A 14,985-nucleotide genomic window follows, 5' to 3' on the forward strand; every position below is an offset into this window, starting at 1 on the left:
TTACCGTTTTTGTGTGAAACAGACATCAATACAGCAAGAGCTGCCAAGGTAAAAGAAACCATGTGGTAAAAGTTCACCAGAAGACATGCAGATTAAATGCTCTCTCTAACATTTATGGATGCTTAAAACCATTTAATGAGCCTTGAAATCAATAAAGTGCTGTTTAGTGCACAAATCAAATTGCTCTAAATTTCAAGGCTAATGGTTCTGTCAATTTGCTTTGAATGGAAAAATCATTCCCGACACTCAAGAGGAGTGAGATGATCATGCTCACAGGGATATGATTTTCAATTTCTTATATTCTGCTTTTATGTTGGGTTTTTTTTCCTTGTGCAAAGTTGTCATAAAAGCCAGGCTTACTTTGTTGCTGTCAAAGTAGTGTCAGAGAATTAAAAGGGGAAAAGTACAACTGGATTTCTGATTCAAATTTTTTGTGTGGGATGATTTCATCAGCATTAGTCCTCTGCAAAAATCTTAAAAAGGAAGGCTTTTGTGAATAAATATGTAGACAGTTACACCAAAAATCCTGTGCATAATCAAAATGCAAATAAAAAAAATAATCTGGCAGCTGCCTTTATTTGCAACTACCCTACATCCAGTCCTCATATAAACTATCCTCATTAGTGCCCTCTGGGAAAGAGTGATTGGTAATTCTGGACACATTCTCCTCACTGCTGCTATACAAAAGCATCTAATTACAAGCTTTATCTCCGTAGAATTAAGGATGAAAAACATGCACACTACTCTTCTACTGAAAAGTCAGCATCAAATAATAGCAAATATAGTTTGGTCTAATAGGTTTTCATTTCAGCACTTCAGGCAATCAAACCAAGAATATCTGAGAGAGTTTTTGTATCAACTGTGCATAAACTTCCTGGGTTTCTGTACATACCCGCCACTCATGATGTTAAAGAATTACGTAGTGAAAAGAGAAAAGCTGGGTGAGCACTGCCAAACTGAATAAACACTGTGGGTAAGGCACATCAGGCTAAAGTGCTGTGTTGTTTCTCAGGTGACAGGTATCGCAAGCTGCGATTTCTACTTTGAAGACAATGTGAAAGCTGTTTTGCACGCAGGTGGTGTCGGCTGGTGCTGCTGCGGGTCATGGTGAAACGCAGACGGGTAAACATGTGATCAGAGCGGAGAGTGGCTGCAGATGAAGTGGCTGACCTTTCTGTCCGACCCAGTACATCAATGGTGAGAGGGGCTTGGTAATCATGATGGAGTTCATACTCTCACCTGCTTCACTTTAATCTTCCAAGAAAAAACTTCACTGAATACCTTTGCATAAACATCTTCAGATCTTCTCTGTGTATTGTTAATTTAGAGTGAGCAAACGAAATGCACATCCAAAATGAGCAGTTAACAACACCAACAATTGGTTAATTTCAGCAAGTTTTTTCAGGTGTAACACACCTCCGAAGTCCTACTGTTTGTGCTGGTGCTCAAGAGACACCGTCCAAACTTTCCTGCCACAACAGCCCCACACTGAGCCTCGTTTCTTTACTCATCCAAACCTCTAACAGAAGCCATACTAAATATTTTAAGATACAATAGAAGGAAAGTTCTTGTTTTTTGTGATGTCTTTCCTGATGTATGCATGCACTACTAATTAAACAATGTGTGGCTGAGTTTATTTTAACTTTTACCGAAATACTTGTCAACCAGGTGTTAACAAAACAACAATGGACAGACACCAGGCAGATGAGTTTGGTGTTGTTTAGCTGTATAAAACAGTTGTGTAGCTGCATTATACAGGAGAAAATGAAATATTATGAAATTAAATACATCACACAATAGTATCAGGAGATAATAAATATTAAAAGAGAGACTGCACAGCAGGGCACAGATAGTATCTATTAGTGTTACTTACAGATTTCACTATTCTAATAACTAATAATAATATTTTTACTACATAGCATGTTACTGCTACAGAGTACAGTCTTTTACAGTGAAAGCTAAGATGAAGTGCCAAAGTAGATATAGGGTCCTATTAGAACAACAGGCTGGGTAATTATGTATATCTCTGTAGATAATATAAAGATAGTATAATTTTGTCCCAAAGTCATATTTTCCTTTGTAGACAGCATTCCACATTCACACACCAAAGAATGCAAAGAAGATACCCAGCTGTGGATGTTGTTTGTGAAGCTTTGGTGATTTTTGCAACATATGAAATTCTGGAGAGTGTTTATGCTTTTTGTCATTTGTTCTTAGCACATCAAGGCAAATTGATGAGTCAAGTTTCAATTTGTTTAGCAGCTACTTGTTTTTTTTCCCCTCAATCATTCTATATGTTAAAAGCAGCACCTTATTAGTGAAGAGAGGTTTAATGACTGTCAGGCTGCAGGTTGGGGGAATGCTTTAATGGAATTTATTAAGAAGATGCTGGTGTTTTTAGTCTGTGAGTGTGTGATGTTGGTGAACTGCTGTCTGGTACAAGCTGTGCTTAATACACTCATTACTGAACCCTGATCCACAGTACTACTATCATGAATAAAGGCTGGAGTGGCTGCAGTCCAATACAGCTGTCTTTGTTATGTGCAGTAACAGTATGAAATGAATTAAAAAAGCAATCATTTATTAACAAAGAATGAAAATAATACATAAGAGGATAAAGGGAATAATAAAAATAGTAGCATTGTGTCTGGAAGTAGCATGGTAGAGCTGTATAATGGAAGCAACAAGATACAATATTGGTCAGACAAGGGAGTGACTCAATAAAGGCAGAATTTCAACAGAGTCAGTGCAAACTCCCCTTCAAACAGTCTAGTTTAGAATCACCCTTACGTTTCATACAACTCACAGACACCAACAGATGATAAATGGCATTAAACCAACACATTCAATGTAACTCTCCCTTAATTAAGTCTGCTCTGACAAAGAACTGTAAGTACGGAAAAAAAGTTTTGATTCCAATTTTATCCAATTATGTTTTGATCTTTTCTCCCTAATAACACTCTGATGCTCTCCTTTATCTTCACTACAGCCCCATCTGACAGACGGCCACTGCAGCGATAATTAATCGACAAACCACCAGCCTGATGGGAATAATAGGTGTCTGGGAAGAATCAATACTACAACGCAATCCCCCCATGCATCATACAGCTTTTCATCCACAAGAGGTGACAGAGCATTACCTCTACTCAAATTTACACTGCTTGTTCACAGTGTCCCTGTCTAGCAACTACATTAAGAAGAGGACAAGTGATGCCTTCCTGGTTCTCAGGAGGGAGTGTGAGGGTTGAGAAGGACTGTCACAGCTGAGGTGCATGTTTATAGATCAGCTCTGACTGAACGGCCCTTCAGTTTGGCCTTCATTGCCCAATTGATGAGGCGATTATATCATTGTTACCTTCTAGTTCATTATGGAACAGTCCGAGTTGAACACACATCCCCTAGGCTACATAAAGATACAGACTTACTCTTACAATATATGTGTGTATGTGTATGTGTGTGTGTCAATTTGTCCTTGAACATTTCATTGTCAGTTAACAGCTTGTCATCCACACTGAGACAGTAGAAAACAAATATTTGCCTTGATAAACACAGACAGCTCATTAGACATGTCACTTCAAAGGAGCGTGGTAAAAATAAATTGGCACAGCCACTTGTGACAGACACATCAAGGTGTTTCATGTGCACATTTGTGTGTGTTACCTGTTACAGTCGACGTGCAGCAGTAGGTGGGAGGCGCTGATGGTGAGGGCAATCTTGTGCCACTGTCCGTCAGCGAGGCGATAGGGGAAGGACTCGGAGCGTGGCTTGCCTTTGAAGCGGTAGTGGTAGCGGATCTCCTCTCTCACCCCACTGCTCTCCAGCTCAAAGTAACTGCAGAGAAGGAGAGGAGGTCAGAAGTGAGAGACTCGCTTGTCTCCTGGACAAGATCTCAGTTCAGGGTAAAGAAATATATATATATATATATATATATATATATATATAGCCTGAATATTTTCTGAAGTTTCCAAAGTGGCTTTTAAAACTTCACTGAACTACTGCGGAACCAGTTAGTCAATTAACTGATTTGTCAATCAAAGCAATATGACTATGTAAATAATCAATCAATCAGAATCAATGGTTTAAGTCTTTTATGAAGCAAAAATGCTATCTTTTGAGCCCTTATGTCATTGAAATCAAAAGAGTTTTTATTATCTGGTTAATGAATATGCTAAGCAAAGTTCAAAGAGTATTCAAGGTAGAAATGGTTCATTCGCTGTGGGACAGGATTAGTATATACAGCGTGAATCTGCCAATTAGAATTGAACATTTCTTGTGCAGAAGTGGTAGAGAAGAGACGAGGAGATCACTACAATTCATAAAGTGTATTCACAATCTATCAGTTTGTTTTCGAGACACTTAACCAGGCAGTTGGTAAAGGGCAAATGGGACAAAATCTCAGTAGAATTATAATCTGGGGATCATGTATATTGATACAAAATTTCATGTAAATCTGGGCCATGTTTTTGGACAGACTAACCATCCAAATATCTAACATCATATTGGGATTTTGCTGCAGTTTCTGTTTCACACAATATTATTTTTACAATAAAAGTTAGTTATTAAACTATGAAAATTAAATGTCATTCAGTCTAACATACAGTTTCTTTGTAGCTGTGATCTGGTAAAAACTACAGTCAAATAAGCAGACTACAACAATTTGCTAATTTGCAGTATTTATTAAAAAGGCCATCATCCCAACCTCTGAATACGATAATTTAATTACCCAGCTGACAAACATAAGAGCAAAATATATAAAGATGAACGACAGTGAGGTGATGCTTTAACAAACAACTACTGAGATGATTGTGCAGTGCAAGCTTTGTGTAAAAAGATTCCTGTCAGTTTGTCTAACCAAACAGAAAACAGAACGATATCTCTGCCTGAGTTCCACTCACTATCCTCACTTTGTGATGTGACTGCAGGCGTTCGACCTGCATCTCGTCTCGGCACCATGTGCACTCTACTACCCACCCTCATCAGCCACGCTGAAGTAAGACTCAGCCAGCCACAGCCGGAGAGCCACAGGCAACCAGTCATGACATTTCAGCTTCCCTGCAGCTGCAAATGACCCCAGCACTAGAACCCCTGGCCCCTCAGCACACACACATTCACACACACAAAATATACTGTATGTTGGCAAACAAAGCTCTCTAATACATAACCCCGAACCCAGCTAGAACTTTGTCTATCCCAATATATTCAAGCACACACACACACACACACAGAGGGATCAAGCCCATTCAATACCAAAGCTCAACAGCTCTCATGCATATTTATGGAAAGGGAGAGTGGACCCACTCCACAGAATATCAATCAAGGCTGTGGGGCAGCAGATGTATCCATCTTCCTGTTTGGAAAATGAATGAAACTGAGAAGAACTCATAAGAACTCAACACAAAATGCAAAACACATCACACCGTAGGATAAAATATTGAGATTTTCACACTGACCAGGTATACATTACAAATGATGCCACTTCAGGACATGATGCGATATTGTGAGCACCACAGTATATGACATCTGCATATGACATATGAAGACAAGAGAAGGGGATGTCTATCAGTTGTAACACTGTAATCAACGTGAATGCAGCGATATTGCTACAAAAAAAAAGTGCAATGGGGCGAGAAAAATCAGGTGCAAGTGTGTGCATATCTACAGTCAGCACACTTGGTTTTGTCTTCCATATACTATAAGTTTGTCTGATATGGAGATCTGTTTGTCTTTTATATGGTTTTGTGTTCCCAGATCGAAGCAGTTTTGGTACCTTGGTGACTAAAGTGATACGGGCCATTTCTGTGGTCACACTGTCACCGCACAGCATGTATTACAGTATTATGTCAGCAGTGGTCTGTGAAGTCACATCTTACTGCATTGAGGACACGTCACTGCAGACTTTACATGTTCACTAAAATTACAAAAAAAGCCATTAAGATGTTGAAAAAACAGCTTTAATGCATAAAAGACAGCTGGATCTAGTTAAAATAGGAGGTGTAGGAGAGGACGAGAGGGTTGACTCTTTCATACTGGAATATGTACTCTCACCAAGCACTTTATTAAGAACTCCTGTACACCTGCTTATCTTTTCAATTATACAATCAGCCAATCATGTGGCTGCAGTGCAAACCATACAATCAAATTGCTGCAAATTGATTGCTGCAACCAGAAAACAAAAGTGAAGACAAAGGAAAATGACAGGAAGGGGTGTTGATCAGTACGTGCCATCTTGTAGGGGCTGAGAGCAAGGAGCTCAAACCTTTCCACAGAGCTAATGACAACCCATCAGCCTCCCACATAGCAGGCTGGGTTAATACAAAAACAATTATCACACAGTAAATTAACAAGCAACACAGGGAAGTGTTTTTCTACAAAAATAAATTGTATTTGCACGCCGTGAACAATGGCTGCCGACTTACTAACATGTATGTGTGTAAGAGAGAGAGGTAGAGTCAGTATAGGCATGGAGGGCTCGTTCAGCTGTCTTTGTACAGCATGTCATCACTCTGAAATTAAATGAATACATCACTCCGTGGCTGCGCTGGGCACAGACCTGACAGCTCGTCTCCATCATGCTGCAGGAGGCGAAGCTGCTGATACTTGTCAGCTGGAGAAGAATCATTTGCATCGAACGGGGAGTAAAAACGTGAATGAGAGCTCTCCAGCTTTGCCTCCTCCACCGATGGAAGCCTCCTCAGGGCTACGAGAGGCCTGGAATTACTGAACGGGCAGACACACCGTTATCCTGATTTGACTCATGAAATAATCATCAAAAGGCATTAACTCCCCTTCACAGCAAGCATTTATTTTATGAAGCATTTAGTGGTAGCTATTGTATCCCTGCATTACAGCCTATTTAATGAAGGGGAATAATCTATTGGCAGACAGTGCATTTGTCTTGAATAGTACAGCCCGACAGACACTAAAACTGATATATCTGTTTTACTGCTTCTTTGCACAAAATATAAACAATAAGCCTTATCGCCATTTAAAGGCAGTGTTTCCATTGCTGATCCTTTCATAACCAACATTTACAAAACCGCTTTTTCACTGATGGCAACTGCATGGATCTAACAGATCCCTAATGTAAGCATCCACCGCTTTCAAAAAAATAAAAAAAGGGGAGAAAAATCATGTTTGCATATCAAAGAAAACAGACATTTTTGGCTAGCACTGGTAGAGGGAGGCTGGGCTGTGATTAGAATGTGTTTAAATTTGATATGATAGCTAAACTGCTGTGTACGCCTATATTTTCTGAACAAGAATATACTTGAAAAGAAGTTGTTCATGTATAAGCTCAAAGCAAAACATAAATAAATATATAAATAAAATTAAATTTAAAAAGTACCAAAATTTAACCCAATAGTTGCTGGTTAACATTTTTCTTAGGTTTTTATGTCTTTGCTCTGAACCAAGTTGCGAAACTTTGTTTTATATTTAGGTTCCATACAAATTTATCATGATCACCTCAACACAATTAAATGGCCAGTACCCAATGGTTAATGGGATATGGAGGGCTACACTGTGCTTGTGTCCTCAAAATGTGGGCAGAACTAGCTGAACTAGCCAATTATGATGCACTCAGTGTATGAATGTGGACTTCAGAGGACAAAGCCCCTGAACTGGGCCACATCACAGATTTCTAGGAAAGAAAAGTGCTGGAAAAACTTTCCTTGCATTTCTAGGGGTCAATGGAGTGACATTTTTTGCGAGAATTTAACTCTATGGCTATATGCTAAACATAACTAAGATATTCTGTGTTCTGGTTCCATAGTATTAGAATGAGCTTCCCACTCTCATCTCTGCATCTACACCTCAGCAATACCTCACAAGCACTTTCTTATGTCTCATTTCTAAAAAGAAAAAGATGTAAATCTCATCCCTACACACTTGTATTTCACCACTGAACATACTTTTAGCCATTTACTTAAAATTTGCATGATATCTAATTTCAGGTGATATATAGTTCTTGCGTGGTTTGAACACACCTATTGTAAGTCCCTTTGGGCAAATGCGTCTGCCAAATGAATGCAATATAATACTTCACTGTGAAGGGAAGTGTGGAGAGTAGAAAAAGAGGTACATGAGGTTTAAATTAATCACGATCATAATATCTTAAACCTAGCACATCATATGAATTCTGTATCTTAAGGCATTTCTGATTTCTTTTTGTTGTTGTTGTTTGTTTATTCATATTAAAATATATGCAGCACAGTGTTCTAAAATGGAAACAATCACTAGAGGACCCATGGTAGGCGTGAATCATATTTGTACTGATGTTGAGTTACTGTGAACACATAAATGCCACCATGACAGTGTAATGCTCTCACAACATTTACCACTCTGTCAACAGCTTTAAGAGACTATTTCTTCGCAGAAATTAGTTTCACCACTCACAGGTGGTGTCTGTCTGATAATCAAGACTGATGGGAACTTTATTTCTTGAATGTGATGTAGCTGTTTTTTTAGCATACATCTTAGAGACAGATACAGTACTGTATCTGCACAGATGTTAGTTTCTTCTATCACACAATACCATCCAGTAAGCATATGATCACTCCTAAATTCATTCTGCAGCATGAGACAACGACTCAAAACATCCAGCCAGAGTTATGAAGAACTATCTTCAGAGACAAGGAGAACAAACACATTGTCCAAGATGCTTAGAACCTAATTGTTCTGTTTTGTGCTGTTTTTAATGCAAAGGGTGGTTACAACAAGCATTCATTTGACTTCATTTTTCTATTTACTGCATTGAAATATGAATACTGTATGTTTAATCACGGTGCTAGTGCCACTACCTCTCCCCATTTTCTTCACAGTATCATAAATGTGCTGAGACCAGGAGAGATGGTGATTCAAACTGCTGAGTAATAATAAACAAACAGCCACAATGGCGGGGTTGCAGGCTGCATCTCATGAGATGGAGACTGTGGGCTGTGGAGGGGTCTCAAGAGTGCGGTGACAGCTCCGGGAAGAAGCTGTTGAGTTGACAAGTGGTCTTCATCAAAATGCACTGGCGTCATCTGTAAGAGAAAAGTTTTGGAAATGAATGGCTGCCTGAGAATGCTGGGTTGGCTGTATATCATCCTGTCCTTTTTCTTCACCCCTGGTGTCATGCAGCTATTTTATGGAGGGCAGCTGACAGCCAATTATCTGCTCAGTAGGGAGGTCAACACTCTGGAGCTTGTCCGTAGAATGAGGGGAGAAGGAGGCAAGCCAGATAATACAATGGAAAAATGCACCAATGTCTTCAGTCACTGACCTAGAAAATGTGACCAGGATTGATTGAGAGGCATCGTGCTTCAGTTGTCACAGGAAGACCATTCTTGATGGGTGTTTCTGGATTTTGCAGATGTTCTCATCATGGAGGGCGATTGCAGATAGGTGTAACTTTCAGAACTGACCCTAGCTTGAGGTATACAGGTCAACAGAATGAGATAAGCAGGAGGAAACCAATTCACATCTTCACAGTTTGGAGTGTGACATTATTAGCAGCAAAGCATGGTGTGAAGCAGACCACCTGGTTTTTGGTGATGATGGGATTATCAGGGATGCGAGTGATGCAGTCCAAATAGTTGATCGACAGGCCAGGGAAGGAGGAATCATTGGTTTACATGGTGCAAAGGAGTAAATAAAGCAAATCCACATGGGTGTTTCTCCCAAAAATCCAAGACACCGTTCAAGAATAGTTTTCCATGCATCTGTGACCCTAGCACAGCTGATTCTGTAGGGCCAGTAAGCTTACAAACTCACTTAATTAGGAAATTATTAGGTTGTGAATTAGTAATCACCATGGCCCAAGATGCACTTACCTTTAATGACCCTGAGAGTAATGCCTCCCAAAAGAGACAGGGGAAAAAAACAATCTTCTTGAAAACCCCAGTACAGTTAGCTAGTCTCTGAACTGCTGAAAAATTCTACATTACTGCACGTTTACTGCATTGTACTGATTAACAGATGATCAACTGAATGTTGAAAAACTGAATCAGAGCAAATACTGTAATTGTTAGTGACTCATTCCATTTTCCTTCCCAATCACACACAGTCACACAGAGAAACTGCCTTAAACTGCCAGAAAACAATGCACAAAATTATTTTTGTTGTTTTTGTTTTTGTTTCACAATTCACAATTTACTGGTATTTTTTATTTTACTTATTTCTATGTAGCTCATTGCTATAATGTGAAATGGGTGTGGGTATAGAAGTGTCTGTCAGGTTTGATACCAAGGTAGTCCTGCCATTATTCAGTATCAAACTGAAAGAAATTAGTCAGAGGTATTTGCTACCCCAATGGTGAAAAACATTTCTGTGTCTTTAGATGTTTTTCTGCCCGAAAGCTATTTTATACTTTTTTCCTTTCTGAGGAAGAGGAGGGCAGATGAGAGGCCCGTGAAGGTCTCTGGGGTCTGAAGACTGTTGGACAGGTGGAGGAGGTCTGGCTGTCTCTGGGGTGTCAGGGGGATCCTGTCATTCAAACTAACAATGAACACAGAGGAGGTTTTAGGGAAGTGTGGGTAAAGGGTGAAGCAAACATTGCCTTTTTGTTGCTAGGGAGCAAGCTGAGCCTTTGTCATGCTGTGTGAGTAACTCAAGTTTTTCCTGTGGGCTTGATGTTCTTCAGGGTTCCTTCTGTGTAGGCCTCTTCAGCAGAGGTAGAGCTGCACTGCCCAATGACGTGTTATGTTTTTTAAGGCCACCCCACAGAAATGGAGACAGCGATTGACCCAATAAAATGCTGGCATCGAATCTATCTTCAACATATAAGAGCTTCTGATGTGTGGCTCACTTTCGGTGCCTTCACAATCTGTCTGTAAATTGCATCGCCTGAATAAACCAGATTGGCCTGTCAAGCCTAATCTACAGATTTTTCCCCAAAGTGTGTTTCTTATATGAGGCACTGCTAACCTGTTATTGACATTTAGCTCCCTTCTTAAAGCTCTGGTAATGGTAAAGCTCTAATCAATATATTTTTTCATAAGCTGCTTCACACATGCACTGCAACCCTTAACTTATCTAGCTATTACCCAGAGGAACTGATGTTAGAACATAAATGGCCAAATCAGTTGGACCGGATATTAAATTGACTTTACCCTGCCAGCTCTCTGGTACAAAGTCCATGTAGTGCCCAATGTGTGAAGATAGCATCCACCTTTGGCAAAATGGCATTTACACACCAGCAAGAATGATTGAGGACAAGCTAGAACATAACTTGCAGAAAAAAGTAATTCTGGGCAAGAAGTGCAAATTTCTGCATTTGGTCAGCCTGCATCTGTTCACAGATATTCTGAAGAGGACTGAAGAAAAGAGGGAATCATTCTTGGGCAGCATTTGAACTGTACTGCATCCTTTTTCACAGAGTAAATACTGCAAAGCAATAGTCCAGGTTGTGCAGTGTGGATACTAGTCTGTGTCTGAGGTGAAAGGGCTGGGCTCATCCCTCAACCCTACTCCACAGGGGAGATCAGAAGTTCAGGATAGAAGCCAGCAGGTTTCCTTTCTCTAACATTCACTCACAAATCCCATCTGATGGCAAAACAAATTTTGAAAAATTCTGCAGATCAAGTTTAAGCACAAAATAAACAGACACAAACAGAGAGAGAGCAGCAAATCACCACGACAGCCCGGCACAGTACCAAACACTTCTTTTTTTTCATTTTAAGAATTTTCAGATCAGCTGCCAAGAGCTGATAAACAAACCAAAAACTGCCAATTACAATTTTGGCATATAATGATCATATTACTTTTTAGTGGTATGTCACCCCACCTGTTTTTCAAGGCTATTACATAGAGTATATGTTAGATGTCATATGGTCAGATGACGTGTGTTAATCTGTCAGATGAAAAAGATTTCTTTTAACAGAGACTAAAGGAATCCAAAACTAACAAGAGATCGGTCCATAAAAAAGATTATAGAGTGAAATATTTAAGTTCCATCTCATAGCTGTCCATGACTGTGATGTTCACAGTACCCTAGCCAGCGTAGATATCACTGTAAGTTAGGAATTTTACAGTATTATATGTAGCGACATCGGGCATCAGCCTGACGTCAGCCTGGCACCTATTATCAAACTATCACACAATTCATGGAAAAGACATGGATGTATTCCCAGAACTGCACCGAGGTAAAAGAACGGTCCCTGGGAATTACGACGTGTGTCAATGCATTGCCTTTCTTTAAGTATTAGCACCACCAAGTTATATCTCGTCCTGTACAATGTCTTAATTGATCATGGTGGAAGGCGAATATGTGATATGCATCCCCATATTCCAGATTAATAATTTAGAGTTTATTAGGAGATCATATTTCATTCTAACAAAGAAACAAACAAAGAAAGTGAGGACAACAAATCCTGATTGGCTGAGACCACCTCACTCCGCCTGTAAACCTGACACTATCCTCAAGAGAATAAAAACTCACACAAAAAACAAGGCCTTTGGTTGAAATCAACCCCAAGCTACACAGCCACTCTTCTTTCATCTATACACACAAGTGACTTCCTCTATTTCTTTAAGCCAAGCAACATCAAGGTAAGCTAAAGGAACAAAAGTATCTGAATACTAAGAACTTATTTTTGATAATCCTGCGTAATTTTAAGTGACAATTTCAAATGAGGGTTGTTCTTGTGCTCCCGTTCAACTGAAAATAATTTTGCACTGGGGCAAATATTGACTGTACCAAACTCCTTACTCACTAATGTTCCCAAACTTTTACCACAAAGTTTAACAAGTACCCCTTTTCTATCACTGTGTGTTTTTTCAACTCCCACCATCACGTTGACTTCAGCTCAGCATGTTTCCCTAAAAGAGGGGAACCTGTAAGCACTTATGAACTGAGGCATGGGGGGAGAGACAGACCTGTAGAGTGACAAAGGGCGGGCAGATGAACAGAGCAGCTGGAGTAGCTGGCTGAGCATCTTTGGTGTTTGAGTACTCAGTTGGGAAGAGCAGTGGAGACACTGGGCTTTGAGTTAGTTCATCACAGAGCTATTGCCACTTGCTGACAATGAGAGCGTTACTGGGACCCAGGAAAATGCTGGCTAGGCAGAAATAGGCTCCTTTTGTTCTATTCAGCCTAGTGGAGCAGCAATAAACCTTCCCTCCCATTCCCCAGTGCCGGCACAAGAAGAAGGGGGAAAAAAAAGCTTCTCCTGCTTTTTGCAGCGGGAACAGAGAAATGCTTGCATTGAAAAGACGTTTTCACTTTGAGGATGAGGAGAGCGGAGGATGAGAGTAGGGAGGAGAGAAGGATATTATCATATTGGGAAAGTGGAGCTGGCAGAAGAGGTGGGAGGGAAAAGAGGAAGGTTTGATTGTGCTAGTAGAAAAATGAAGAAGTAAAGAAGGGACAGAAAGGGAATGTATGATTGGATTTGGCCGAGTGGTAGAGCCAGTTGTCAGTTAGCTGGCTGAATGGGAGGCCTGTGTTATAATGGGAAAGAATGGGCATCAGCAGAGGGCTCTAATAGGGCCTTCAGAGAGGATTCAGAGGTTCAAAACAAATCCTCAGTCACAATGGAGCACAGGTCTGCACTGAGCCGGTCGAGGTTCTGTCCATCTTGCCAAATTTAATTACACTCACAGTGTGGTAGTCTGAAACACACAACACCTTGTCACAAAATAACTTCAGCCTGCTGTGACTTGGCTGATCTAAATTTGCATCCAAATATCTGCTTTATGATTCTCAGAAAAAATGGAAGGTCATAAATGACTGGAGCTTTAATCTGTTATACATAAGAAATACTTGTCAAAATATTTAGTATGTATTTCAGCTGTAAATGTTACATTGGTTCACCCAAATTACAAGAAAGAAAGTTCATTTTCTCTTTTACCCCGAGTGGTGTCTGACAAGTTTTAGTTTTATGTGCTGAGATTTTGAGATACACGCATTTGAACAGCAATATTTCTTTCAAGAAACAGTACTGCGTTACTCTGAATGAAACACAAATCTCACCAAAGATCCACAAATCCTCTTAGGCAGAAGGTTATAGTGGATCGATTGGAAGACACTTATACACATATAGCTATACCAAAGGTAAACACTGATTCATTTTAACCAGGACCACAAATGTTCTTGAAAATTATCCAAGTAGTTTATGTGCCTAAATCTAACTAAACGCTAACTATAGTGGTGGAAGATCAGATCAAAGCCAATGACAAATTATGTATTTTGCTGTTTCAGTCGGAGGACTTGTTGCTCAGAATTTAAGCAAATGAAACCAGTACCTGTATGGTGTCGTACCACAGGACCTAAAGGACAGAGTGTACCATATTACTGTTGCAATATGGGGAAACAGACCCTTTCAAAGTCAACAACCCAAACCCAGCCACTTATTTTCTAACAATATAAATATCAGTATACCTGACAACTGGGTATGGTTGAGCACGACTGAGTGCCTTTAATGCAACATTTGCTTAGTCCGAGCACTCCTCCGAGCTACATATGCTGCATGGTGCATGTCATTGTGCCTCAAGGAGGAGGACAGTACAGTCAGCTAACTCCATTTAGCCTCACTGTTATTTGGCCAGCCCGCTGTGTGACAATTACGCCTGCAGGTAATGTGGGAGAGAAAGAGAGACAGAGAGACAGAAAGACAGAGAGAGAGAAAAGGGGACTAAAAGGCAACTCTCAAGGTCACATTAAAAGCACAGCAGGGGCCAACACATTTCTCTTCAAACGCAGATCATACAGTAAGCACTCTAAGAAAAATTGAACTTTTGGAGCTGAAATGCTTTAATTATCATTCTTCACCAAGTAGCTTCAGTGTTTCAGCTACTTTTCTGACAGGCTATAGCTTTTACTTAGCATGACCTATAGCTTTTGTCTTAGTGATAAAAAGCTGAAGTACATTAACCCTGTCTCCTAAAAATTATATTTATGTATTACATTTATGTAGAACTAAACACCAGCAGCAAATATGTTTTGTAGGATTATGTTTTCTATCGACATACTGAGGATATGTTCTTAATTTTAAGCTGCTATTAATA

At 39.8% G+C, this 14,985-nt stretch overlaps 1 protein-coding gene across 1 annotated transcript in view; it reads right to left on the reverse strand.

Annotated features, from left to right (window-relative positions):
• Positions 1-14,985, reverse strand: part of LOC108887784 (protein kinase C-binding protein NELL1) — a 215,958-nt gene that overhangs the window by 169,299 nt on the left and 31,674 nt on the right. Inside the window, exon 4 of the mRNA XM_018683324.2 lies at positions 3,661-3,831. Within this exon, the coding sequence (XP_018538840.1) occupies positions 3,661-3,831 (171 nt within the window). The remainder of the gene's footprint in view (positions 1-3,660; positions 3,832-14,985) is intronic.

Source organism: Lates calcarifer, linkage group LG2, assembly GCF_001640805.2.
Source record: "Lates calcarifer isolate ASB-BC8 linkage group LG2, TLL_Latcal_v3, whole genome shotgun sequence".
In the NCBI taxonomy this organism is placed as follows: Eukaryota; Metazoa; Chordata; class Actinopteri; family Centropomidae; genus Lates; species Lates calcarifer.